Source organism: Amphibalanus amphitrite, unplaced genomic scaffold (assembly GCF_019059575.1).
Source record: "Amphibalanus amphitrite isolate SeventyFive unplaced genomic scaffold, NRLGWU_Aamphi_draft 000031F_arrow, whole genome shotgun sequence".
In the NCBI taxonomy this organism is placed as follows: Eukaryota; Metazoa; Arthropoda; class Thecostraca; order Balanomorpha; family Balanidae; genus Amphibalanus; species Amphibalanus amphitrite.
Window position 1 is genome coordinate 26,254 of NW_024881527.1, and position 27,864 is coordinate 54,117.

Here is a 27,864-nt window from a genome sequence, read left to right on the forward strand (position 1 = left end):
CCTAAAAGTTTATCGGTTTTTCGATATGTATAACAACTGTAGTGGGCTGACCTGCAAACAGGCGTCGGCAACAATCGCGAATGCGGCGCACATGTGACAATAAGCAAAGGTCATTATACCCCGCATTCGATGTCTCTCGGACGGCGAAGATTCTACGTCGTTCGGCCAATCCCGTTCAAGGTCAGCGGGGGCTCGGCTGCGGCTGTGGAATGTGATTGGCCGGATGGCATAGAATCTTCGTCGTCCGAGAGACATCGAACGCGGGGATAGAGTTACGACGTACGGGAATGAGTTATCAGCTGTCTAATCGTAGACAACACAATGTCGAGCCTTAAAATGTAAGCCTGTATTGGTATTGTTTCTTTTATTTGGCTGTCGAACATTATTTATGGTTTGAAATATGATTTTATGTAAAATAATTGATATGAAAAAGCCGTCTCTTAAGTTATGACCCCATTTCACCACACGCAAGTGGCAGAAATGACAATGATCAGCTGACGCATTTTTCTTGGCCGAAGTCAGAGCGCGCGGCCCGACGCACCACCACCGCACCACAAAGTATGAGCAGAAGCCGCGCCCAAAGCCAGGGCCCCGGTAACGTGAGGTAGCCGAGTCGGGGCAGCGTGCGCTGACCCAAGCCGGGGCCGCAGCTTTGGGCGCGGTCTACCGCATCCCCGCGGGCAGCCCCGGGCTATCACATGACACCGGGAGGACGCGCGGCCCCGGCTTGGGTCAGCGCACGCTGCCCCGACTCGGCTACCTCACGTTACCGGGGCCCTGGCTTTGGGCGCGGTCTACCGCACCACCTAACAGGCGTGTTCGAAACCGCAGGAGATGATGATGAACGGGTTTATCGAAACTTGATTGGATGAGCATATCGGTAATAGCGATTTCAGTGTATGCATTTATTGTTCATAGTGGTGTGAAATGTGGTTGGGGTACGACCGACAACCCGTCGGGGCGAATTTCGCACTGGGGTACTCAAAATTTGAAGAATTTAAGACGTTTCCATGAGTTTTGAAGGTATGGATAAGTTCTAAAAATCCGGTTCTCCTTATCTGGGCCATTAACTCCATACGGTCCAGGAAAGCTGGCACACTACCTTTAAGGCTGCTGTATGCTGTAACTCAGATAAGGTCGTGTTAGTACTTGTTATGAATCGGTGCATCAGACAGACTATTCGTCGCATTGTCGTACAGGTTCCAGTCGCCGGACCCGGCTCTGCGCCGTGAGTTCGACACCCAGCTGCGACTACGGATGGCCTCCGTCCAGTACGTGCACACGGCCCGCTTCCTGGCCGAGCTGCAGCAGTTCTTTGCACACTTCACTGAGCTGCAGGACCTGCTCAACCGGCTCCAGTCCGAGGTGCGTCAGATCGTGTACGACTGGGTGCGCGCTGGGATGGGTAGAATAGACTCGGGGGCACGGTGGTAGGAAATGAATAATGAAAGGAGTGAGTGGGTGTGAAATAGACCAATGATGATTGGAATCTGAAGTGATCGAAGAAACTCAAGTGGGTTTTGCAGCCCAATCAGAGAATGCTCTCACGCATTATTGCAATACAAGGAATACACATAGGCCTCAGTCCGAACTGTGGTTTGCGATTCACTGGTCTGCCACTTTCGCTGCAGTTGCGATGTGGTTGACGGTGAATTGACCCCTCTCTCTTCCCTCTCCCGCAGGAGGAGGTGAGCAGCCGCGGCAGTCGGGTCTCACTGGACGTCCAGGCCGGCTCTCCCGTCCTCCTCCTGCCCCTGTCGGCCACCTCTCGTCAACTGCTGGTGGCCGACCTGGGCAGGCTGCGCGTCACAAACGCGTTCCGTCTGTCGGGCTCGGAGCCGCCGGACGCCGCCACCGCCAGGGATATACCCTTCTCTAGACGGTTAGTGGGCAGTAAGCACTTTGCAACGAGGATAGATGCATATTTTTAACTAAAATATTTGTCGAGGAATGGAATATTTGTCTACAATTGAAAGCAAAATGACCATGAGCGAAAATTTTGGCTACCATTTTTGTCTATCAAATTAAAAGTGGTCATTTTACAATCACGCTTTATGTATTCGACCGCCTCCGCCGCCGTGGTGTGAACTAACGTCTCTTGCGTCTCTGTCCGTCAGGGCGGCGCCGCGGGGCCGCGTGTCGCCCGTGCTGCGCGCAGGCCGCGTCGACCGTCCGGCCACACCGGAGCCGGTGCCCTGTCTGCTGGATGTTATGGAGGTGAGTGACGGTGCCGGTGGGGCCCTCTCGTTGCAAATTTTGACCAGGGCTGCTGTGTATGAATTACACTAGTGTGAATTACAGACACTGATACCGGAGTAACAACCCTCCATAGCATGTTGCCTGGCGCACACTTCAAAGCCTTCAATTAGTCATCACTTATCACTATCAACATCGGGGATAGAGGACTTACTGTGAGGACAGCCCAACATATTCACTAATCTACACTGTTCAGTCGCGACGCCAATCCCCTCTCCGCCTACCGGCCTGACAATCAGCCTCTGACTCCATTCTTGTCCCCGTGTAGGTCAGTCTTTCGGACATGGACGTGTACTCTGCCGAGCGGCTGGACGTACTGTCGGCGGCGGCCGAGCGGCCCGGGCCGTCGGACCTCCACCTTCACTCGTACCTGGTGCGACCCACGCCCGGCGGACGCGTGCTCAAACAGAAGGCCGGACTCAAACTGGTCGTCGAGCGAAACCTGGACGCCGCGCTCAACCACGACGGTGAGTTGTTGGGGAGTGTGTGAGGGGGGGGGGGAGTCAGCGTAACCTGGGTAGCGCGTTCAACACCACGGCTATAGGAAGGATGAGCTTAACATGCCGCGCTCAGTCACGACGGTGAGCAGCTGGGGAGTGGGGGAGGGCGGCGAGTGGGAGCAGACGTGCCGGGAGTTGCTGAGAGAGAAGCAGCGCGCTCCGAGAAAAGAGTTCGCTTTAAGTTCTCAGACAAATAGCAATTCTAATAAATGAACGACTGACTGTCTGAAATTGAGTAGTAGGTGTTTTATTTACATTCAACTTCTAAAATTATCTACCGTTTTTTTTTTGCGTGATTGAGTTCTTTCACTGGCATTGCTTTTTTCTTGTGCTACTCTAGTGTATTCCAATTTTGTTCAATTGAGTAGGCTGCGACAAAAGAAATCCACCCATTTCCATAGAGTATTTACCAGTCATTTTTGTTGTGCTGCCTGCGACCAATAAATGCTGATGTTCTTCGAGTCGATGGAAGCTACATGTGGAGATAGGACATGAATGCAGTGGCAACATGGAAAGTGGTTGGTACAATGCTAGTCAATTTGCGTTTGCCTTCTCCCAAAACCAGAATAGCCTTATTTTTCATGTTGTATTTACTTCCATCTGCTCAATTACGACGGATGTGTGCATTTACCCCACGTTCGATGTCTCTCGGACGACAAAGATTCTACGTCGTCCGGCCAATCACGTTCCATAACCGCAGCCAAGGCCCCGCTCCCGCTGACCTTGAACGGGATTGGCCGGACGACGAAAAATCTTCGTCGTCCGAGAGACATCGAACGCGGGGTTAATGTCATGTCCCCTTTCTCCCGACCGCTAAGGATGTGTTCAGCGGCTCCGTAACGATGATGTGATATGGTGGTTCTGAACTTCCGAAGTAAGGTCTGAATATTATTTGACTTACTATCTACGTTTCGCTGTGGTAAAAAATATTTTGATCTCCAGCCCTTTTTTATTTTGAAGCTCCAATGTGAGTGCTGAGTATTGTTTTCATTTAGCTCAAGTGATAGTTGCTGGTGATAACAGCCATCAGAGTTGCAACCATTTGTGGGTGATAAGTGTAATGTTGGAAATAGTTTTGTGTGTGCCATGTCTCTAAGTGTTCAGTGGTGGATCTCTGTGCATTGTTTGTCTGTCCACCTTTCTCTGCACGACACATCAGAATTCGCCCCTATCCCAGAGCAGAGATTGCTTCACGGCTTACATTTATTGTTGACGATGACACATTTGTTCCATCACAATATGCTGAACAGAACTGACATACAGCTCATGGTGACATGTTACAGGACAATTATGCCACAGTCTTTCTTTACACATAGTTAATGCACACCCACTAAGCTAAGTACCATGTGTCAACAATGTCCACAAACCACACACAGCACTCACAGAAGTCACCCAGTGGCCTCAGATCAGTGGCATTGTATGCAAAGTTTGCACCCACTGTTACACATGCAGGCACATCAGCGGCATTCAGGCCCAGTCATACACTGTTGAACAAACCCAGCATACTGAGTCACAGACACACAAACTCAGTGAGACACTGTCTCTGTTGTACAAGGATCAGCCAACACAGCTGGGTGGACTGATCCATCACCTGCATCTGTGACACTGCTGGATAAGAAGCTCCCAACAAACATACCACTCATGGTTGAGAGTTGCCATTCAGTTAAACAAGGGATTGTATGTGACCCAGTGGGCTGTCTGCCTGGTCTTGGCAGACTCATGAGAGGTGAACAGGGATTTGTACACCTCTGTCTTCTGGCTGTCCTTGGCAACACTGTATGAGGCAGATGCCTTAGCGAAGGCAGGATCCACGAGCTTGCCATTGTTAGGCAGATTGATGGAGGGGCCTGCAAGAGCCTTTGCTTGTTTTTCTGTGCCAGACTTTTTCTTCTTTGCAGCTGGCTCAGCACTTGCGGATGCACTTTCCTCTGCTTCCTTTGACCTCTTGGATTTTTTCAAGGCCTTTGCTTTGGCCCGCCTCTCTTCCATCCTGGCCCTCATTTGTGTCAGCTCATCATCATCAGGATTGAGAACTATAACATCATCATCAGTAAAAGGGGTGTTACATTTGTGGCAGGTTTCAGACTTTACCATTTTGATGGCTCGTTCCGAGAATACGCATCCACAGGACCAGAGGAACACAAACTTGTACTTGCCATTCATCTCAAGACCGGTAACATTGCAGATGTACTCTGATGCTTCCTCATCCACCATACTATCGCCCTTGGATGGCCCAACAGAAGCAGCTGTGTTCTCAGATAAGTTCAAGACCTTCACGTCCTTCAGGCCTTTGATGTGCTCAGCCAAGATGGGCTTGCTGTCTTTATCTAGCAGCACTTCAAGCACTGAGGACTTACTGTACAAATTTCCCAGTTCACAAGCCACAATGGGCTTCTCCAATTTGCTCTGACTAATGCTGCAATTCTGCCACTTGAACTTCCTCACAGAGTCCTTGTCCTTCTGTTCCCCCTGTTTCTTGGTCCTCACCAGCTCATCCCTCCGGGGAATGGTGCCGCCATCACAACCCATTTTCAATTGATTTGCACACGGGTTCAATAAACCAAGCTGTAATATTCGTTAAACTAATAAAACCGGAGCAGGCGCAACCTCCTTGCACGAAACTCGCTTGTCAATGAATTTTTCCAAGGCCCTAAATACAGGGTGCGGACGATAAATTAGGACAAACTTGCATGTGCTACAAGAAACGACATAACTCCTGCGAAAATCAATGTATTGACTTCAAATTTTTCACGCTTCCTCCTTGCTATGTCCACTTCCTGCCTCACTCAATGAATCCCCCCTCAGCCTCCACGACACGCTCGATGCGGTTGCGGAACCGCTTGCAGGCACTGGCCACCATGGCCTTGTCCAGGGAGGCCATCACCTCGGTGATCTTGGTCTTTAGGGAGGCCTTGGTGTTGTGAGGGCGTTTGTTGACCTCCCGCTCACAAACGCCCCACAGAAAGTAATCGCAGGGGTTGCAGTCAGGGGAGCTGGGGGGCCAGGTGTCCTTTGGCCAGAACTCCTTCACGTTTTCCTCCAGCCATGCTTGCGTTTTGTTGGCGTTGTGGGCTGGTGCTCCGTCTTGCTGGAAGACGTAGTGACGGTTTCCAGCAACGCCCTCCATCCATGGCTTCACGACTGTGTCCATCACGTGGATGTACGCATCAGCATTGACCCTCAGCCCCTCATCGAAGAAGAAAGGCGGCATGACATCACCCTCATTGGAGATGACTCCCAGCACCATCACCGTGGCTGGAAACTTCGTTGACATGACAACTGGCACTTCTTCAACATCAGAACTTAGCCAACGATCGTTTCTCTTGTTCACCTTCTGATCCTGGCAGAAATTCTTCTCATCTGAGAAGAAGATCAGCTGGTTCGTGTCCTGAGGGTGCTTCAACTTGCACAGCAGCCTGGCCGCCTTGTCCGACCTTCTCTCCTTGGTAGTCTCATTCATGAATTGATGCCTCTTGAGTGCGTAGGACTTGTACCTTATGTCTTCATGAACGCACTTCCGAACAGTCTTCTCATCCACGTTCAGCTCCCGAGCCAGACACCGCATTGATTTGCCAGGATCTTCATCAATCGCGTTCTGAAGCTGCTCGACGAACTCCGGAGTCCTGGTGGAATCTCGCCTCCTCTTGTGGGTCTTCCTTTGTACCGAAACTTCATCGTGGTTCTCTCCACCCGCCACCCTTTCATCAAACTCCTTCTTAATTCGATAGCACAGGCTCCTGGGCAACTTGTTGAACTCTGCTATCTCGCCAGCGGCCCTCCCGGCGCGGAGCCCAACGACAATGGCGGCCCTTTTCTCTTCCTCCATGCTTGAAAACACAGCGATCAATTCAAAATTCAGTCTAAAAGCCTGGAAAGAACAGTTAATGAAATGTACACCTTCAAATATCCACTCGCATTTCATTTTATCGGTCAAATTGCGTTCTGAAAGTTGTCCTAATTTATCGTCCGCACCCTGTAGAATTTTTCTATAAACAATAAAAAGAAAGCTTCGTAGTAGGCGAATGCGGCGCACACTCGTTGGAGTTAAATTGCTGCATTATTTATTGACGAGTTTGGCAGCTAAATCGCTGCCGTTGTGCATATTTTTTTCAGTGATAAATTGTGCAATGTTTTTTTTTTTAATTCGAGGAACTGGTTAATGCAGCTCTGAACGAGGAAAATCAAGCTTATAAAAATATATAACTTCCTCAACAAGTAATATCTTCTTGCAAAATGATCATGATTCATGTATGATTACGGAGCGAGCGAAGCGAGCGTAGTCTTTCCTTAGATTAACGGAAATTTCTGAGTATGAGCGGCCGGCCGTGCGGACGCTTTTGCGAGGCTTATATCTCAGCAACCACTTGACCGATTTACATGCGGTAATTTTTGTAGGGTAGCTTCATTCCTTCTACCAAGTATTGGACTATTCCCGATGCATGTGGGTGACCCCTTATGCACGTGCCACGTGCAAAACGAAGAGGTGTCAGTTTTGTAATTGTTGCAATATCTCGGTAACTACTTGGCCGATTGCGCTGAAAGTTGGCATGTAGGTAGGCACCCACTAGGCACTGCATATCCATGTGCCAGAGTTGGGGTGCTGCTGCACGTGCGCACGTGCAGGGGTCGTTTCCAGATCTCGGGAACGGCTCGACCGATTGCGCTCAAATTTGGTACACAGTTAGGGACCGGTTAGTAGGGTGCCGTGCACAAGTCAGTTGGGACCCATTTTGCACGTGCGCACGTGCAGGGTGCCGCTTCCAGACCTCGAGAACGGCTGGGCCGATTGTGCCCAAATTTGGCACATCGCTGGAGAGCGGTTAGTAGGGTGCCGTGCACAAGTCAGTTGGAGGTACCCCCTCGCAATTTCGCACGTGCAAGGCCCACCCTCTCGCTCGCTCCGTTAGTCGCCCCAAAAGGCGTTATACTGGTGTATCCAGCCCTGCTCAACGTGGATTTACGTGTTTACGTGTCGGAACGCAGATCTTGTCCTGGGTTTAAATTCTGATACTTAACAAATTTTAATGATACGGATATGTGATCTTGTTTAAAAGTTATTTACATACTACGTTTGGTCTTGGAACGCTGCTTCCGTTCGTTACCATTCTCATTTACTACTCCTCCTGTTCGCACAATGTACCTAGGTATTCATGTGTAAGTTTGCGGAGGTAAGTGGCGACACATTTTTGCATGTTAGACTCGGAAACGACTGCTGACGTCGCCTGCTTCAAAACACCTCAAGAGGGAAATGCTGTAGCGAACATGGTCCAATAAGCATAGTTTTCAGCCTCTATGTGTACCCGCTCTAGGTACACTCCTCCTAGATACGCTCTAGGTATGTACCTCGCCCTCAGTTTTCTGGCAGTGCAATCAGCGTGTATACTGCCCGATTTAACCTCTCTCACCCGTTGCAGTGCCAGACATGAGCGTGCGCGGCAGCCTGTCGACGCTGGACCTGTCGGTGGACCTGCCGCAGTACAAGCTGGTGCGCGGCCTGCTGGTGCACAACCTGGGCGAGCCGCTGGGCATGGAGCCCACCGACCTCATCCAGCCGCACCACGTGCCGGTGAGCGGTGGCGCCACAGCGCCGAATCGGATTGATGAGTCATGTGGCTGAATCGAATTCGAATGAAGTTAAACGAACAGGATTGTTAAATACTATAGGCTAGGCTACATTACTTATCCAACAGCTGTATTCCTTTAGTTATTATATTGACATAAGATAGCTATGATTTATTAGGTCCGGTCGAAAATCTTCCGGGCAGTTTTTTTTGTGTGTGCGGTGAGGGCGACATCTCTGACCCACACGACCCTGTCCCCGCCGGTCAGGTGCTGGCGCCGGAGACGGTGTGGCTTACCATGTCGGTCAGGCTGGACCTGCAGAACGTCTCACTGGAGCTGGTGACCGATGACGCCGCCGCGCTGGCCCGCGTCGACTTCATCCGCTCACAGCTGCTCTTCGAGAGCTTCTCCGACTCTTCCAAGGACGTGGATCTAATGTCCAGAGAGATCCGGCTGCACGACACACGATTCACCGGTGGGTTCCATGTCGGACTGTCGTTTTTTTTTGCAGTTGCATCTTGTATTCCCTTGGTAGGTGCTAATAAATTACCATTGATTGGAACGTTTGCGGAAGCTAGCAATCTCAACTTTGATTATGGTATACCCACAGACATCACTGCCTAGGGAGTTTCTTAACGAATGTCTGACTTTGCCCTTCTCTCCGTCAGATTTTCCGGCCAACAAGCGTTCGAACGTGTTCAGTCTGATCCTGCAGCCGCTGTTTGCCAAGACGGAGCGCAGCCTCCAGGCAGAACTGCATTACCGGGCCTCGGCCGAACACGCCCAGTTCACAGTGCTGCTCAACAGCATGCGGCTCATGGGCGTACTCGACTGGTGAGCTACACACAGTGATGGGTGGCGGATGATGGTCATCTTGACATTTGGTTGGGCGGAGATGTTAGAGCGCAAGCGAGCTGCTGGTGAGGGAACGGTAGTTCGATAGAGGAAGAAATTTCTTTTTCGTATTTTATCATGGCTCCTGCTTCCTCAATTATGCGTTCGGTTGCCTTTAGCCTACTTGCTGTGGATAGAACGGCTGACCATACGTCACACCAACTTCCCCTTATCTTCTCTTGTCTCAGGTGGCGTGAGGTGAACGAGTTCATAAACGCCAGTCCGGACGGTGTCTCTCCTCCGGAGGACCCGTCAGCACCGTCTGTGGTCGTCCCGGCCAACCCGTCAGCCGCGCCCACCGCCGGCATGGCCGTCGGCGCCGGTAAGAGCCCTACACTGGGCGGAATGAAACATGCATGATCTGGGTACGCTAGCGTTATTATAGGTGCACCTGCTAGAGCTGTTCATTTCCCATCATCGTGCGGTATTTCTCCAACAAAGGGCTATGTCAACGGTCTTCTTTTTTAATGCGTTGCGCAAATACTTGTAAATATGCTATACGGTCTGCATTTTCTCGCTCAATGTGGTCTCTGGCAATGTTGCCTGCTTGTATTTTACCTTACTCTACCGCGATGTCTTTGTCATCCTCCGTTTCTCGTCAGGCGTGGTGACTCGCCGGGCGGCCGTGCTGGGCCAGCCGCAGCAGAGTCTGGAGCTGAAGCTGAACGTCTCCGACTGTGAGCTGGTGCTGGTCGAGAACCCCACCCTCTCCGACTCGGCTGCCGTCATACTCAAGGTGAGGTCAGATCACTAGGGCCGCTGAAGACGCGGGCTGATTATGTGAATTCCATTGTCTCAGGCTCGACCGCCGTCATACTCAAGGTGAGGTTGTAGGACCGCTGAAGCCGCGGCGTGATTGTGTGACTGTGAATCCCACCCTCTACGACTCGGCTGCGGTCATACTCAAAGTGGCGCGAAGGCTGTTCAACGCTCACTACTCAGGCTTGTTGGTGTGATCTCTCCGGCTGCTGCGTTCGGAATCTTTCCTTTCTAAAGTTCAGCAGACCATCCTGTTGATTCCTGATCTGTGTGTTTGCCGCTGTTGGGTCACGTACACATTATTTACTTTTTAAGGATTACCGCGGCCGATGATGCGTGATATGTTTTGTTATGTCTATCATTTTCCCTAGCTGTGTGTCCACTGACTCCGTCCGTCTCCGCTCTCCGCAGACGACTGCTTGCGTGCAGTACCGGCCTCAGAGCCGCGAGAAGCCGCTCAGCTGCGAGCTGCAGAACTGCGAGCTGTTTAGCTGTCTGCTGGGCGGCGCCGAGCAGGAGACCGCGCTCTCCATCGTAGACCCGGCCACCGTCAACATCGAGATAGCCGGCAAGCAGCCTCCGGATGCCGCGCGGGGTATCCTGGACGCCACCGATACCGAGGTGCACTTCCACATGGAGGTGCTGATGCAGCAGCTGAACGTGCGGGTTAGCTACCACGACATGAAGATGTTTGTGGCTATCATGGAGAGCCTGCCTAAACAGACGGGAGCGGTGGCGCAGACCGGCGGTCGTCTCTCGGCGCAGCCCGTCAACCTGCAGGGTGCGTGATGAATTTGTGTCGTTGGTCTATTTGGATTTGGATAGTAAGCGGATGTATTCACAGTACTTTGTTAAGCCTGGGTTAGTATGTTAGCAACAGAAGGCTGATGAAGACTGGTGCAGCTCTTATTCAATTTAATTATGCGTTTTTTATAATGCAACCATACAGCTAAGAAGTGACTCATCCTTACCCTATGTTATGTTGCCTCGTTTCAGCCCCGCTGCGTCAGCTGCAGCGTCTCGGGTTCGCTGAGGAGGACTGTGAGAGGGCGCTGACCGTCTGTCAGGGACGGCTGGACGACGCTGCCATCTGGCTCACACAGGTCAGAACAACACCCGCCGACGAGTTTCAGCTAGTTTGGATATTGAGATACTGACTAGTTTGAGCTGTGACATTCAGTGTGTAACATTGCTGGCGAAGATATTGTTTCTATTTCATGCTTTCATACACCCCGTCGTAGAGCTTTTATACAGCATAAGTGTGTTCAGCTGTATTTTCCGGTTAGACTGCCTACTTTTACATCGGTCTACCTGCTGTATAATAAGATTAGCACGTCTTGATGCAGTGCCGCTGATGTTGACAATTATTTCAGCACGCGTCTCCGACGACAGAAGCTGTGCCGCCGGACCCGCTGCCCAGTCAGCCACTCTTCGACCTGCGCAAAATCAACGTGAGTTGTGCCTCATGAATCACACCATGGCAGCGGAGGGTTGCTAATGCTAGTCAGTACTCTGCTTTTTCATAACACGCTTCACCAAGCACCGATATGGTCAGTGATATTCATGGTTTGACTTGGCCATTCTTTCCAGCTGCACACGTCATCGTTCTCAATATGTGTGATCGACGACTGCGGTGACGCGGACGTACCTCTGGTGGAACTGTGCATGAACCATCTGTTGGTGTCCCACTCGAGAGATGGCGCTGGCGAGGCCACCTGCGAGCTCTCCTGCGACTACTACAACCGAGCTCTCTCCGGTTGGGAACCGTGCATCGAACCGTTCAAGTGAGGATCGAATGGCAAGCGGACATACTGAATATTTTCTGAAGTTCGCAGCGAATGCCCGGTACCATTTTGTGAAATGGGTTCATTTTTATGTGAATGGGTTCATTCACCCTGTGGGCTTGAGTCTCGCGGCGGCATGCTGGGTTGAATGAGCCTAGTCTTGAATCGAATAGCAAAAGTTTGACGTTTTAATATCCACACATTATTCCTCTCCGTTCCAGGTGTGAGCTGGACTGGCGACGGGAGTCGGCCGCCTCCAGTGGCGGGGGCACCTCACCGTCCCCCACCTCCAGCGACCGGCTCACCGTCAACATCCGCTCCAAGCACCAGGCCAACGTGAACGTGACGTCGACGCTTCTGGAGCTGTACTCGATGGTTCGCACCAACTGGACTGAGGACTACTACAATCGACACAGGTGCGGTAACTAGGGGAAGAGGAGGAGGGCCGCAGGCGCTGGGACAGTGGGGACGGTATGACAAGAAGGGTGTGTTCATGACGTGGTAGGTAGGGATGGCTGCATGCAGTCTGGAGGAATGATGTGCATTGATTGGAAGACAAAGTGCCTCTTATGACAGGTGAGTGGTAGTGTGCAGTAATTGCTGTTCGAACAGTGTCTGTTGGACGACGGGATGACCAGTTCGACCTGTTGCGTCTGGCTTGCCTCCCGACCCCCGTCTTGAAATGAGGCTTGGCGGGCTTCGGCTATGTCCCACCCCCTTTTTGACCTCCCGCTATCCTGTTCTCAGGATGTGCGGGACTGGCCAGCTGTATCTGACCTGCCAATCTTCACTTTACCCGCAGACTGGGCGGGCCGCGTGTGGCCAGCCGCCGGCGCAGTCCGTTCGTCCCATTCAGTCTGAAGAACGACACCGGATCGCGACTGAAGTTCCGCACCGTTCTCACCTCGTTCAGCGGGTCAGTTGCTGGTATTTGGAAAATATATTGTAATACATGGTGACCTGTTTTGGTCAATTGATTCATTCACATTTCATCTTTTCATGATTGTTCTATTGCGAGGTCGTGCATTCGATCCTTTGTCTTCTATTCCCGCAGAGGCCAGGACGCGGCTCAGGCAGGCCCGGCGGGCGGCCCCGGCGGCTGGACCGAGGTGGGCGTCGACGAGGCCGTGCCCTTCACCTTCGGCGGACGCGGTACGTAACCGGGTTGAAGGAAAACCATCCTACTAACGATCTGCGTTATTTTTGTCTGTTGAACGCAATATGAAGCATTATTTCATGAAGTGGGTATACCTAATGTCGAATGCTGATTGTCGCAATATTAGACATCAAATAATTATCGAATTGGTATGACCCGTTCATGAGTGTTGCTTTTGGTTTGCCCTCACCGTTAAATTGGAAGTCCATCCTCCGTCCATACCTGCGTGTGTATGTCGCTCACGGTCCGTTCTCCGTCTCCAGGGAAGCTGCGCCACCAGGACACGCACACCACTCGGCAGCACCAGCTGGTGGTGTGGGTGGAGGGCTGGCAGCCCGCCTCGCCCGTCTCTGTGGACAGGGTCGGAGTGTACTTCCGACAGACGGCGCCCGTGCCCGGCCGGCACCCCAGCGGGGTCAGTGGGGGTGGAGGGGAGTCCGATAGGCGGGGGAGGTTATAAAGATGAACTGAAAGCAACATTGATTGCGATCACCCCGTGTGGTATTGTCAGAGCTCGGAATCGTTATGAAGTTGCAAGGGTTTTTTGTTGTTGTTTTTTTTTCCTTTTCTCGCTGGCGTTTGTTTGAATTAATTTGTGTCTGAATCATGTGACGATGAAATTGCTAAAAAAGTATTTCTGGTTGTAAACCACTTAGACTAAGCATCTCATGCTCTGAGAAGTTAAAAGGAACCGATGTTCCCCCTCATCACCACTTGTTCACGCGAGCTTGTCGCGCGCCGGTCGCTGAGCTGGCCGTTCGGTTCGCCCGCCTCCCTCAGATGGAGCAGCCGCCGGCGCGGGTGGTGTTTTCCGTCACCCTGCAGGGCACTGCTCGGAAACTGGTCACCGTCCGATCGGCGCTGATGGTCGCCAACCGACTGCCCGACCCGGTCGAGGTCAAAATGGAGGGCGCCATACCACGCATCGGAGGTAGGTGGCAGCATTTGAAGAGGGCGGGATGGAGACAGGTCCGAAATGCTTGTGATTATGGAAAGGTGACCTGGGGCCTGTTGGGATCCATGGTAGGCAGCAGGGACTTGTGCTCTCGAGATGACATTACGATTGCAGTAAGATTTGTTGTTATTTTTAGTGAAGTGTAAATCCTCGCATAATATCCAAATGCATTGTTGGCTGGGCAATTTTTTGGCGAATTAGCGAGCGATCCAGGTCTTTCGTTGGGAATTGAGCAAAAGATACGTGTCTGTTAGGCGCCGTGCTGCTACCACCTGTGTCTGTGAGGCGCTGTGTCGTTACGTGACGTGTCGTTACAAACGATCCGTTTCTGTGAGTGGCCGTGTCGTTACAAGCTGCCGTGACGTGTCGCCGGCTGGAGCCGCTCGGCCGGCTGTCGGTACCTCTGCGCTGCGTGGGCGCGCTGCTTTGGTGGCGCCCCACGCCGCCGCCGCACCGCCTCACGCACGGCTACGCGGGCCGGCCGCTGCGGCCGTCCGACCTGGGCCGGCCCGGGCACTCGGCGGCGGCTAGTCACCTGGCCGGCCGGACCGACTACAGGTCAGACGGGTCACCGGGAGCCGGGAGGGACCCGGACCGAGAGGGGGCGCCGGTCAGCCCGCCTCAGCCAGCGAACACTGATTGCAGAATATTATCACGGATAATGTTATTTGAAAGCACTGTCGTGATCCACCCTCTCGTTTTACTCCGTAAACGGCTATCGGTGTTCGCTGAGGCGCTCTGACCTGGCTCCGCCGGGCGCAGTAGGCAGTAGTTCGGCCGCCGTAGTCCGCCGCGGCGGCCGTCCCTGGGCTCTGCGCAGTGTGTCAGCGGGCAGTCGGTGCGGCGTGTGTTGCAGGTCCGGAGCGGGTGCTGCAGGTGTGCCCCGGGGCGCGGCGGCCCGTGCCGCTGGCGCTGGTGCACTGTCAGCAGCTGGGCCGGCCGCTGTCGGCCGCCGGCGGAGGCTGGAGCCTGACCGCCCAGCCGTGGCGCTGGTGGGCCGGAGAGTCGGGCCGTCGGCGCTGCCGCAGCTGGCAGAACGCCGCCGATGTCTACAGGTCACTATGGGACGGACTGACGGTTCACTAACGGTGCCCCGAGTCCTGATCCGGCCGGTCCTGCACGCTCCGACAGACGGTCGTCGTCGCAGATCCCTCCGCTCATCGGTCCGGCCTCTCACCGTCCTCTATTAACAGATGCTGTGGGATTCGTCATCACTAATAACAGCTTCAACATTAATTTTTCGTTCCTGGTTGTGTTCCATTTTGAACATCGGCCTCACCATTTGGTGCATAATTAAATGACATTTTGGTTTAGTTTCGACACGACCCTTTTCCTTTTTGGGTGTGTTGAGATCCTTGATTTCGTTTTGTTTCTTTTTGTTTGCTTTTTTCTTGGAATGCGCCTTGTGTTGTTTTCATTTTCACTTGAGTTTTGATTAAACATGATTTGCTATTACTTTATTTTTATCAGTTTCGGTGCGCCTTCAGACCATTTCCACGTAAACTCACCAACAGTGATTTACGGCGTATCCTGCTTCCCGACCAGGAGCAGATGCTCTCTGCCTCGGTTACCCAGCTACCAGTGTTTCGCGGTGTGCTGGCTTCTCTTCGACAGCCTTCTAACAAACCCCACCGTGTGCCGTGCTCAGGTTTTGCGTCAACATCGAGCGGGACAGCTACCCAGAAGACCCGGCGCCGTACACCCGACAGGCGGCCACCGGTCAGTCACGTTGGAACGGGATGCAGAATGGTGGTATTTTGTCAGTATGAGAGCGATGACTGTTATCTGAACGGAGAACTGGGTCGCACTAATTGAGTTTACGAGTATTATTGTCTCGCCTCGCTGTAGTTCTTCAGAAGTCTCGATTTTTTTACAGAGTTCACGTCCTTGGATCCACGGGCTTCACCTGTTATTTGTGAAAGTTTTTGGTTACATTCAGTTTAAGGTTTTTATCTAGCCATCTGAAAGATGATTAAACTCAAAGTATATGTTAACTTCACATATTGTATCGTATACTGACTGCAATACTGCCCCTCTCTGCCCTGCCAGGCCGCCTGGGCGTTGGCCAGCAGCCAGGTCACACCATCACCCTCCTCCCGCCGGTGACCATTGTGAACCTGCTGCCCTGCGAGCTGCGCTACTCGGTCTCCTGCGGCGCCAGCAGCGCCGATCCGCCGCCAGAGGCCACCCGGCGCATCGACGCCGGGAAACAGGCCGCTCTGGTCGATGTGAGTGAAGTTGGTAGGGACGAATTTGAAGTGGTGGCTGAGAAGCAGCGGTGAAGAATGACAAGTATTGAAGTAAGGGTGCTTAAGGATCGTTAGAGACGTTCATGCTGGCGTCATGCCAATCGTCTCGAGGCAGTGAAGCTACATCAGTCACATTTACAGTCGCAAAAGAGAGTACAGACTGAGTGGCTTAGCTGAGTGGCTGTCATTCATTTCTTCTTCAACTGAAAGTAGCGTTCTGCTTTCATCTTTCCGTCCCCCCGTCCGCCGTTTTCCACCTGCCCTGTATTCACCGTCCCGTCCCGCCCTTCCCGCAGGTGGACCTGGAGCAGGAGCTGCTGCTCTCGCTCAGCGTGGAGGGCTGCCGGCCGGACCGTGCCCTGGACATCACGGCCGCGCGCGTGGCCGGCCTCGACTGGGCGCCGGTGGCTCTGCGCGACTCGCGCGGCCGGCTGCTGCAGCTGCGCGCGCGGCTGCGGCACGGCGCCGCCGGCTGGCTGCGTCTGTCGGTGAGCGCTCCCTACTGGCTGGTGAACCGCACCGGCCTGCCGCTGGTGGTGGCCCAGGAGCAGACCGAGCAGACCGAGGCGGCCGGCCAGGAGGCCGACCACGAGCGCGCCCGCTCTGTGGCGCCGCTCATGTTCTCACTGAGCGACCCCGAGGCGCCGCACATGATGGTGGCGCGACTGGGGCGCGGACAGCACCCGGACGGCCTACCGCGGGTGAGTAACCGATGGGCTCGTCTAGGCGACTCCGGATGGTGCTAGGCGCGGACAGGGCTACCTTTATTCTGGGCTTTTCGTATGCCTGCTTTGGCTGCATAGATTATTTCAATCCAGCAATCATGTTGCAGTTTTATTTCGTTGATATTATTTTACATGATTTGTAAAATTTTACATGATTGCATTTGCATTGTTTGTGAGTTATAGAAATTGATTAATCAAAACGTGCCTCAATACTTTATTTTGTTGTTCTTGCTGCATGGTACTGATAAATGATGGCAATGATGATGCTGCCCTCACCTTGCGTTACCATCAGCTGTGTCTGACCGCCCTCTCCTCTGTCTCCAGTGGTGTCATCACTTCCACCTGCAGCCCGGTCTCAGTTTCCGGCGTCTGCGTGTCTCGCCCCGCGATACCCGGCGGCCAGACATCGTCTACGTAGTCGGTGAGTTGTAGTTACAGATAACGTCCGATGGAAGTGGGAAATTGCCACCGCGCATTGACTCGCGGTTTGTCTCTTGGTATCGTGGACTGAATTCATGCCCGCTCGGGCAATTCAACCTTTCACGTAGATTCGATAAGTTTCATTACAACATAACGTTCCCTTCCCTTCCCTGTCCATCGGCGTCCGCTCTGACCGTTAACCGGTACCGCCCCGACAGGTATCGAGACTCGCCCGGGCCGCGGTCGGTACGGCGACACCCATATCATCACCGTGTCGCCGCGGTTCCAGGTCGACAACAGGTCGTCACACCGGCTGCTACTCTCGCAGCTGCACTTCGCTGAGTCATTCGTGAGTGGGTGGCGGCGCGGGTCGGAAGAGAGCACAAGGGTGAAGCGAGAGCTAGATTTGAAGGGTGGGTTGCAATAGGATCGTGTGATTTATGTGCAGCTTTTGGTAACTCCGTTTTTTAGTGGTGGCTTGAATTCTTTGCGGTAGATATCCTGTAGGGAAGTGTGACTCAGCGCGACATCTGTTTTACAGGGTGTCCGGAAAGTCCTGGCGCTTCTTTTGGACGCCGTGTAACGCGCGCTGTGATTATTGGACATTCAGCCAATCATCACAGACATGACCCCTCGTTGATTGCTCAGCCAGAGGTCGTGTAAATATGACCTTGAAATCGTTTTCAGTGATGGGTAGATGGGCGAAGATGCGCCTTGTCGCTGAATGCCTGCGCGCGGCGGCCGGGTGCGACTTGAACGAGGCTCGAGTTGCAGCGCGATGCGGCGTTTTTCGATGAATGGTTTAGCAGGTAAAGGTTTATTTCGACTCGGGAATTCCTTAGAAAATATCCTCAGACCGTTTCGAACGCGATATGGGAACGGAGCAGCATTTCAGCGCGGCAATCGAAGAAAGTGCGGGGGTCTGATGGACAAAAATGTCCCATCATCTTCGTCAATGTCGAATAAATGAATAACAGGCTGGCCCACGAGGGGTTCCTGGACAGCCACATCAACCCGAGGGTCAAGACGACATGCCCTAAGGGTCACTTCGCATTTCAACAGCACAGAGCACCCTCCAACAACGCCGCTGCCATTCAAGCTAAACTGACAGAGGAGCTTGCCGGGCCAGATCACCGTGGCGAAATGAGATCAGGCCGCCTTATTCTCCTAACCTGACCCGCTCGACTAAGGCGTGCTACGCGTTTTGTAGAACAGGATCTAGGCCATTTCTCACCCCAACCTGGAGTCGCTGAAGACTCGCATCATGACAGCATGGGAGGACCTGGAAATGCCCCGCATCGTCAAAACCCGCAGACGCTTCCTCCCCTACGTCGAGGCCGTCGTCGGCGCCGGCGATGGTTACATTGAATGAGCACGTAGCGGAAGCATGTGGCTTGGTGTCCCTGGTCATTGTTTTGATCCATTGATTAGTATCTATGAACCAATGGCATTTGTTTTAGAAAATGTTGAAAAGCGCCAGAACTATCCGGACACCCTGTAGAGGATAGCCGGAAGGCTGTCTGAAAGCTAGTTAGCTGATGCTGATAATTATTTACACGCAATTTACCCAATTATACCCCCCATTGACCCCCGCCGCGGCCGTCCGTCCATCAATCGCAGGTGAACCCTGCGGCGCAGCAGCAGTGGGTGCTGGCCGTGCCCGACTCCCAGATGGCGTTCCACTGGCCGCGCCACGACTGCGACCACCTGCTCTGCGTCAAACTGGCTGACGTGGCCGACTGTCACTGGTCGGGCGGCTTCCTCATCGACCGCACTGACAGCTTCCACATCAACGTCAGGTCAGTCACGATGTGTTCTAAGGTTTTCGTAAATGTAAGTTCATGACCTGTGTACACCAGAGGTCTATGGTGTACAGAGGTCTATGATCAGTTCAGAGTCCAGGTACACATCAACGTCAAGTCAGTGGGCGCGTGCAAAGGTTTTCGTAAATGTCGGGTCAGACCAGGTCACCAGACACACATCAAGTTCTGAGATCAGGATGTATCCAATGACCTAAATCAAGATTTTTACGCTCTAGGTCTAGATAAAGGTTGTCGCTAGGTCAGGGTTGACATATTTTATATCGGTTGTCGACTTTGTTTCAGGCCATGCACCTGCGTACTAATGAACACCCTGTGCGCATCTGTCTCTGGCATCTAGCATTACAACTCCCGTCACACCGCGTTGAAATTCGTTCTCTGACCACAGTCCTGATTCCTACCAACCGTCACACAAAATAATGTCCGGCCCCTACAGTGTCTGTATCTTACCCTAGCCGTCCGTCCTGTGTGTGCCAGGGACAAGGACGGCCTGAGTCGCTTCCTGCGCGTCGAGGTGGTCCTCCAGAGCGCCACCTACTACGTCGTGTTCATGGACGCGGACGCCATGCCGCCCCCGTTCCGAGTCGACAACTTCTCCGAGGTCAACATCACTTACTACCAGGTCAGACAACAGCTGCTTGAGAGGGGGATGGATTATCATGGGGCACCTCCACATCACGAAGTCATTATGCGCCAACTATTAGGCATAAGTCACAACACACGGCTAGGTATGCGGTCATATTGAATTACAATTTATTAGCTACGTTTTGCGATGTGTTGCTGTTTTTTTTTCAAACGATCGCTCACTGACTAGTTTCTATTCTGTAGTTCAATGTGCAATGGTTGTTACGCATCGCTACGTGAAATCATGTTGATTGTTGAACTTTGTCTGCTAGCTCGCCCTATCCAGACACCTGAGTGCTGAGTCTCCATTCCCTCCCCTTCGCCCTCTGCAGAGCGGCACCCAGGAGCACTACCGCCGGAGTGCGGTTCGGCCTCGCTGCTCGGCGCCCTACGCCTGGGACATGCCGCCGTGCCAGCCGCAAAGCCGACCCACGCTGACCGTGGTGGCACCCGGCGGACAGGCCGACACTTTCGACCTCAACCAGCTCAACCAGCGCAAGACCCTACACTACGACAACTTCATGTTCATCGCCTTCTCCGGCACATTCGGAGGGTAGGTGGCGCATGGTCTCAGGAGAACGAATGAGTTGCTAGTTTTTTTTTTATAACAGAGAATTTCACTGCCTCTATGAATGCTATAAAGGTAATTGCCTGAAAGAATAGATCCTTGAAAAGGAATGATAGCACAATGCAGAATATCAGTTGTGGTAAATTATGTTCACAATATACGAAGTATGACAATATGGTTCGTGGCCAATTGGTGAGACGATATACAATTCTTACGATTTCGAATTTTCCCATGCTTGACCTGCTGTACTGTCCTCTGACCCGTCCCTGGTACGTCCTCAGTCCGTCTGGCGCGGCGTTCGACCCCCAGAACGTCGAGTGTCGCCAGCTGGTACTGGACGTGGCGGACGGAGTGGTGGTGCTGCGCAGAAAGGTCGGTACTCGGCGCAGGGGTCAGACGGTGGAGGGGGGACCTGGTGGGTAGAGAGCTGTCAACTATCCAGGGGTCTGTGCTCGAGAGGGGCGATAAACTGAAGGCAAAGTACAGTCTCGTATCGCTAGGAAGGTGCTGTCAGCTGTACTATCCCGCACCTTAGTACTGATGAGGAGCTCTAGACCAGTCTAGACTGAACTACTATGCAGGATATAAAAAAAGTAAAAATATACTTGTGTGTTACGAGTACGCTTGGTTTCTCGCTCGTGACGCTCTATCTGTCGTCTCCAGGAGCCCGGTGTGCGGTCCCAGCTGTGGCGTCACCTGCCCACCGGTCACCTGGTGCACGAGGGTAGCAGCCCGCCGCGGGACCTCCGTCATCCGGAGAGCACCGACCGGCTGATGGTGAGCGGACGGGGCACCGGGCGGAGCCGCCGCTGATCTGGTCTGGTGGAGTAAATGTTGGGAGAGAAACTAGTGTTGAGAATGCATGAAATTCATTTATATGCTGATGACTTATGCAGCTGATGTGAACTAAACATAACCTTATTAACTATCTCGTGATCCATCCTTCTCTAACCTACTGCAGTTAATGACCGTGAAGTGACTCCGCTTTTCCGTCGCCAGGTGCTGGACATCGCCACGCCGGGTATCCAGCCGTACGAGTGTGTACCGCTGCGGCTGAGGCGTCTGGACGCGCGCCGGCAGTTCACGCAGCGCTGGCAGTTCACGGCCGACGGCCGGCTCTGCTGTCAGCACCCCAACCTGTTCGTACAGGCCCAGGACGGCTTCAGCGGGCTCTGCAGAGGTGAGGAGCGAGGGAGGGAGGAAGGGAGGGAGGGAGGGAGGGAGGGACTTCAGTGGACTCTGGGAATATGTGGGTTAGATCGGAGACTGGTCTGGTCAGAACAGGTGGCACCTTTAATGCACATTGCACATATTGGCCACGTGCAGCCCCGAAATTATGCTAAGTTCACTATCGCACATTCTTCAGTTATTCAAATTACAATGTACTGTCGGTGAACGGCTACTTTTTGCCCACGCCCCTGTCCAGTCCGCTGTGTAATCCGCGTTATGTGCGTTTTGTGTTACTTTATTCATTCAGTAATGGTCGTTTCCGTTCCCTATTTGTTCTCAGCAGGAGGCGGCGGATTAAGATGGCAGGCCTGTGCGTATAATATGTCTGTATGCATGCTGTCGCCTGGTGTGCGTGCTGTAACAGTGTGGCCGGTGTGGTGTGTTCCTGTGGTCTGTAGATAATCCCTAGTGTTTTCTTCTGTACTTCGCTCTAAAATTATCGTCAGCAATCCATTTAGAATGGCTTGCTGTGACCTGTAACGCGAATCGCAGGAAGGGAATAATGAACCCCGCAACCTGCTAATGTTATCTTTTTTAGCTCCAGAGTCCAGTGTGTACAAAACTAATTGGTACAGGCAGGCAGTCTTCGGTGGCGAATGAAATAGACTTGCATTTGAAGTGCGATGCATGGTTGGTCATCTTCACTCATACATGGTGTTTAAAATGAACCGTTTAGTCCTTGAAATGTTTTGCAGGTTTGATCAGTAACATACCGTAAAGTGGGCTATTTGAGACAGTGGGGCTATTTGAAACAGTATTTAAAATCGCTATAAAATGAAGATCGTTTGATTGTTGTGTGATATTTTTGCTCAGGGAGGTGTGGAATCGAGCAGTAAATCGCCTGAGCAAAAAATTAAGCATTAATTATGAGTGGTTTTTATTTTATAGCAATTTTAAATACTGTCTCAAATAGCCCCACTGTCTCAAATAGCCCCACCTTACGGTACCTTGATACGTGTTATCCATATTTTTCGTTTAGCATCGTAAAACTAATGAGGCCTCCATTAGCCACCCTATCGGCACACCACCCCAATTGTCTGTACGATCCACTCTGCTCCCGTCCTGACTCCCTGACCGCCTCCTCCATCGGCAGGGAAGCACGCAGTGCTCGGCCCGGTGTCAGTGCTACCGCCGGGCAGCCCCATACCACCCGAACAGGCCGTCCAGCCGCAGATGCAGTGGCCCGGCTCCGGGGAGCTCACTGTGAGGGTGGTGACGGACGGACCGACGCGCGTGCTACAGGTCACGGACGCCAAACCCACCGGCAAGGTGAGAGGGAGGGGTGACGGGTAGGCGGGACAGGGAGAAGTCGCCAGCTGCCAGCGGGAGAGTCGCGGATTGCGTGTTAGGTGGGGAGTTGTCGCCAGCGAATGCATACGCTCTCTGTGTAGTGTTTTATGAGTATGGCAGGCAAAGCTTGACATGTTATGCGTAAATGTTTGTGAGTAATGCCTCGCCTGGAATTTAACCGCTGTGATCACCTCAGCGAAGTAACATGTTATATTTCAAGATTTTGTCTCGTGTGTAAGCCTGTGTTGTTCGAAGCTGGCGACTATGAGCGATAAGATGTCAGGCCGGAAGTAGCGATTCCTGTTGACTTCAATGCATGACCATGTTTGGGATTGGCAGTAGACGCACCCCGGCTGTGCTAACCATCCCAGTCCACACCACGACTGACCCCCTCCCCCTCCTCTCCACCATCAGCCGACGTTCGCGCGCCTGGACCGCGACTGGTTAGTGGTGGGAGAGAGCAGCGGCTCGAGACTGGTGGCCGCCGCTGGGTCCACCGAGGAGCGGCCGGCCGCTGGGCAGACGGAGCTCACCGTCAAACTGCACCTGCCGGCAGGTCGGTCAAAGTGGGATGGGATGGGAAACGATTGGAAAACTGCATTAATGGCAGTTGATGGTCTCTGCTCTGGCTGCCTTATGGCTATTGGATACTAAGTTTTGTCGCCTGTTTTACCATAAATTGGTCTCAGAAGATTGGTATCATAATGCTGGTGTTAAGCTGAATGATAGAAACGCGTGCTTCGATCTCAAGTCATAGACTTCCATATATTAACAACATATTAGCTCTGCATTCCCTAACCTCATCGGCCCCTCCGCTGCCCTCACAGGCGTGGGCGTCAGCCTGGTATCGGCCACCCCGCCGGCCGAGCTGTTGTACCTGTACCTGGGTGATATCGCGGCAGAGTGCCGGCGCACGGCGTCCCGCCTCTCCCTGGACGGCAGCGTGCGCCACGTGCAGGCCGACTGTCAGCTCATAGACACCCAGGCGCCATGTGTGCTCCATGTGACGCCCGGAGCGGCTACAGATGATAGGAGACACCTGCCCGCCGTGTGTTTCGCTGTGCAGAGCGTACCGAGCGCCTGCGAGCGGTGGAGGATCCTGGAGGTGCGTGAGAATGGGGGGTGGAAGAAGAGGCCGGGTCAGGGTAGGAGGGAGTGGGAGAGCTGTGTACATTTTGTGATGGGCAGTGGCGTCGAGAAGGGAAAAGTTTGAAACAGTAATGCCGCAGCGTTCCGTAGATCACAGCCTGACATTGGTAGATGAATTAGAGTCCAGGTGAATTCTATGTGGCATTTTTTCTTGGAAGCTATGGTCTTCTCGCTTTGTCCATACAGCACTCGACACTGACGTTATTTTCTTCGTCTAAACACAAGGAAATGGTATATAACCCAAACACCGATTACGAGCGAGCGAGCGCAGCGAGCGAAGCGAAGTCTTTTCAATATAACGGGAAAATCTCAGTATGAGCGGCCCGGCCCGGCCCGGCCCGGCCTGTAACGCTTTTGAGAGGCTTATATCTCAGCAACCGCTGGACCGATTGGCCTGCGGTCTTTTTTGCTGGGTAGCCCCATCCCTTCTACCCCGTAATTGACTACTTTTGATACATCTCAGTGACCGTCGTGGCACGTGCCACGTGAAAAGTCAAGGGTGTTCAAGCAGTTTTGCAAAAGTAGTGATTTTGAGAGGTCCATATCTCAGCAGCGGCTTGAGTGATTGTCTTGCGGTAATTTTTATAGGGTAGCTGCATCCCTTCTACCGAAGGTCGGATACTCTTGATCTATGTGAGTGACCCCCACTGCACGTGCAAAATGCAAAAAGAAGAGGTGCCAAATTTGTTCCCATTTCAGTAACTCGGTAACTACTGGGGCGATTTCGCTGAAACTTGGCATACAGGTAGGCACTCATCAGGCAATGCATTCCCATGTGTTGCCGTTAGGGTGCTACTGCACGTGCGCACGTGCAGGGGGCGTTTCCAGATCTCGAGAACGGCTGGGCCGATGGCGCTCAAATTTGGTACACGGTTGGGGACCAGTTAGTAGGGTGCCGTGCAAAAGTCATTTTGGACCCCGTTTGCACGTGCGCACGTGCAGAATGCCGCTTTCAGATCTCAGGAACGGCTGGGCCGATTGCGTTCAAATTTGGCACACCGCTAGCGACCGGTTAGAAGGGTGCTTTGCACAAGCCCGTTGGAAGTACCCTCTCTCCCTTCCGCACGTGCAGGGCTCACTATCTCGCTCGCTCGTTCTTCGCCCAAAAGGCGTTTTACTGGTACATATTCATCCGTTTATTTGACCGATACCTACATAACGATAACGTTTTCCGTTTTCCCACCCAGCACCTGGTGTTGTCGGTGAAGGACCTGACACTGACGCTGGAGGAGCGGCTGCTGTACCACCTGCTCCACTTCATCGGATACAAGGACGACGCGTGAGTATCCATTCCTTTTTCGGACTAGGACCAATAGGGCCACAGGTAATCGTTTGCGTATTATGGGGCTTACAGGATGTCCAGCAGCTGCATGGTCCGATGCTGGTGAGCAGCTCTGCATCGGATATTATAAAACGCTGATAAAACGTTGCGAATCCAATGTAGTTACTAAATTGTTATATCTTTGTTGTTCCGATACCTAGTCAGGTATTATCCGTTTCCCTCGTGTGCTGTTAGTCCGATTATTAGAACGTGACGGGCTGTCTGTGGTTGTCGACTGTGGTGAATGCGAACAGCACCACAGTCGGGTTTTCAATTGAGTTGTCGGTTTATAATGCTCACAGTAAGTGTAGAACTGAGATCTCATCAGTCTGGGATCTGAGAGGGTGACGTGCGAACGCATTGCCTGTTTGAAATAGACGGTAGTTTTTATGTCAGTGCCGGGAAGGAGTCATGATGTGTGCAAAAACTATTCTCTGGCGCCGGTCCAACCGCCGGCCGCCCGGTAACAGATGTCCGGGTGACAAAAACGCCTGGCAACGGGGAGAGCAGGCACTTCCGCCAGTCGGTCTGTGAAGTGGTACTGAAGCCGAGAATTCGTAGCGGAACCTGATCTGAAACTGCAATATGCTACACCTCGACTAAATATGATTTCACATAACCATTGGCTGCAGCTGGCCTTGACAGGCTTGAGATGGCTTCAAATCGCTTATTTGTTATTGGGTGACTTATGAATTCGGCTGCTACAGAATATATAAGATGACCCCTGTTCCCCGGTTCCGTGTGACAGATGTGAGATCACGGCCTAGGTCCGAGCCTTCTGACAGCTCTGTGCTGACCTCTGACCTCGTGTGACAGCTCTCTGATGACCCCTTGACCCTCTGACTGGTCTGATATGACCCCTGACCCGTGTGACAGATCGGAGGTGAACCAGCTGGAGGAGTCTGACCACGAGACGCAGCGGGCCCTAAAGGCGGCCACTTCGTCTCAGAACACGCGCTACTACTGCCGCCTGCTGCAGCTCGCCCTGAAAAAGGTGCGCCCGACGCGGTGTGGGGGAGACCGTTGGCTGATGACTGGACGACTGTGTCATGGCCGTCCCCCACCCCAGTGTCACTTATCGACTACAGATATCGACTCAGCATATTAGACGTTACAACTGTTATGCTGGTAGCAGCAGCCTAGTCAGCGTAGTTTTTACGTTTTCGGCACACATATTTCCAGCTCGTCTATCATAAAATATCGTAAACCAAGTAGTTCAAATACGATACCTGAGTCCGATGATGGACCACAACCACATTACTACAATTGCAAACGAATGCAAGGCCATATATCAATCCAGCTAAGAAGTACAGCCCCTATATGCGTTTCTAATGACCTCTCCCGTATCCCGCGCCGGACAGGTGCGTCTGAGCGTGTTGACCTCGGCGCGGCTGCGGCCCGAGCTGGCGGCCGTGCGTGCCAAGTTCGGCCGGCGACTGGTCCAGTTCGAGGGAGCTCACGTCGAGCTGGATCCGTTCGTGCGCCACCATCCATTTGAGACGGCCGCCAAACTTACTGACTCCGTGCTTGAACACTACAAGGAGGTGAGATTGGTCGTGGGGAAGAGCCGGCGGCACAGGTTGTGGCTGGGCGTGGTTTTGGTTATATTCTTTGTCGATCGGTCGGCTCACGCAGCTGGGGTGGATTTTGGACTCATGATTTCACGCGTGCGCTCGTGTATCTGTCGAAACGGGTCACGCATTTACGCATTCGGTAGTTCTTTGGGTGGTAAGCTTACCTTTGTCGATTTTTACAGACAACTGCCCAGTCAAGTTCCTACATTCGCGTTTTTTTTTTTACAAATAAATATTCGCGCGAAACTTTAAGTGTGAAAACTTTTCTCACGAAGTCCTCATCACTCGCCGTCTCCGCTAACGCTCCACCACCCTGTGAACACGTCCTCAGGAGCTGAAGTCTCAGGCGGCCATCATCCTGGGCTCCACCGACTTCCTGGGCAACCCGCTCGGCCTGCTGAGTGACGTCACAGAGGGCGTGTCCGGTCTGGTGCGTGAGGGAGACGTGGGCGCTCTGGTGAAAAACGTCACCCACGGCGTGGCCAACTCCACGGCTAAGGTCACAGGTTAGTGGTCAGGGACATCTCAAAGGTCACGCTCACGGGTTTGTGGCATGGGTCATATGTTAGTATTCAAAGTTACAGGGCCGTATCCAAAGTCGCAGGTCGATGGCGAGCGCCATCAGCTCTGGTCATTGTCCAACTTAACCGCAGGTGCTGTTGTCTGGGTAAGAGCACTTATCCAGCGGCTGATGCCATCCAGCGGCTGTCCTGATGCGTGTGAAGGTGAACCTCTGCTAACCTCTCTCGCCCTCCCCACAGGCTCCCTATCGGACGCCGTCGGCTGGGTGACCATGGATGAAAAGCACGACGACAGCCGGCGCCGGATCCTGGACAACCCCGGAACAGACGACCACCTGATGACCGGCCTGCGTGGCTTCGGGCTGGGACTGTGGGGCGGCGCCTCCTCGCTAGTCGTACAGCCCATCCAGGGCGCCTCCGCCGAGGGAGTCTGGGTGAGTGACGCGTATGGGTGAACAGTTGCGGATGCCGTCCCTTTTTGGTGAAGTCGTTGGTATTAATGAGTTT

General features: G+C 53.0%; 1 protein-coding gene across 1 annotated transcript in view; it reads left to right on the forward strand.

Annotated features, from left to right (window-relative positions):
- The window catches only part of LOC122368176 (vacuolar protein sorting-associated protein 13D-like), a 44,034-nt gene that overhangs the window by 13,060 nt on the left and 3,110 nt on the right, over positions 1 to 27,864 (forward strand). The window contains exons 17-55 of the mRNA XM_043341878.1: positions 1,200 to 1,365; positions 1,683 to 1,882; positions 2,118 to 2,217; positions 2,525 to 2,723; positions 8,171 to 8,322; positions 8,586 to 8,793; positions 8,987 to 9,152; positions 9,401 to 9,534; positions 9,815 to 9,948; positions 10,383 to 10,752; positions 10,968 to 11,074; positions 11,345 to 11,422; positions 11,562 to 11,755; positions 11,977 to 12,171; positions 12,558 to 12,671; positions 12,810 to 12,907; positions 13,175 to 13,326; positions 13,692 to 13,842; positions 14,220 to 14,408; positions 14,723 to 14,858; positions 15,515 to 15,585; positions 15,916 to 16,094; positions 16,412 to 16,816; positions 17,165 to 17,261; positions 17,479 to 17,609; positions 18,881 to 19,059; positions 19,558 to 19,702; positions 20,037 to 20,257; positions 20,554 to 20,644; positions 20,936 to 21,049; positions 21,272 to 21,452; positions 22,596 to 22,771; positions 23,207 to 23,348; positions 23,620 to 23,897; positions 25,129 to 25,220; positions 26,139 to 26,256; positions 26,624 to 26,806; positions 27,168 to 27,342; positions 27,598 to 27,791. Of these exons, the coding sequence (XP_043197813.1) occupies positions 1,200 to 1,365; positions 1,683 to 1,882; positions 2,118 to 2,217; positions 2,525 to 2,723; positions 8,171 to 8,322; positions 8,586 to 8,793; positions 8,987 to 9,152; positions 9,401 to 9,534; positions 9,815 to 9,948; positions 10,383 to 10,752; positions 10,968 to 11,074; positions 11,345 to 11,422; positions 11,562 to 11,755; positions 11,977 to 12,171; positions 12,558 to 12,671; positions 12,810 to 12,907; positions 13,175 to 13,326; positions 13,692 to 13,842; positions 14,220 to 14,408; positions 14,723 to 14,858; positions 15,515 to 15,585; positions 15,916 to 16,094; positions 16,412 to 16,816; positions 17,165 to 17,261; positions 17,479 to 17,609; positions 18,881 to 19,059; positions 19,558 to 19,702; positions 20,037 to 20,257; positions 20,554 to 20,644; positions 20,936 to 21,049; positions 21,272 to 21,452; positions 22,596 to 22,771; positions 23,207 to 23,348; positions 23,620 to 23,897; positions 25,129 to 25,220; positions 26,139 to 26,256; positions 26,624 to 26,806; positions 27,168 to 27,342; positions 27,598 to 27,791 (6,415 nt within the window). The remainder of the gene's footprint in view (positions 1 to 1,199; positions 1,366 to 1,682; positions 1,883 to 2,117; positions 2,218 to 2,524; positions 2,724 to 8,170; positions 8,323 to 8,585; positions 8,794 to 8,986; positions 9,153 to 9,400; positions 9,535 to 9,814; positions 9,949 to 10,382; positions 10,753 to 10,967; positions 11,075 to 11,344; positions 11,423 to 11,561; positions 11,756 to 11,976; positions 12,172 to 12,557; positions 12,672 to 12,809; positions 12,908 to 13,174; positions 13,327 to 13,691; positions 13,843 to 14,219; positions 14,409 to 14,722; positions 14,859 to 15,514; positions 15,586 to 15,915; positions 16,095 to 16,411; positions 16,817 to 17,164; positions 17,262 to 17,478; positions 17,610 to 18,880; positions 19,060 to 19,557; positions 19,703 to 20,036; positions 20,258 to 20,553; positions 20,645 to 20,935; positions 21,050 to 21,271; positions 21,453 to 22,595; positions 22,772 to 23,206; positions 23,349 to 23,619; positions 23,898 to 25,128; positions 25,221 to 26,138; positions 26,257 to 26,623; positions 26,807 to 27,167; positions 27,343 to 27,597; positions 27,792 to 27,864) is intronic.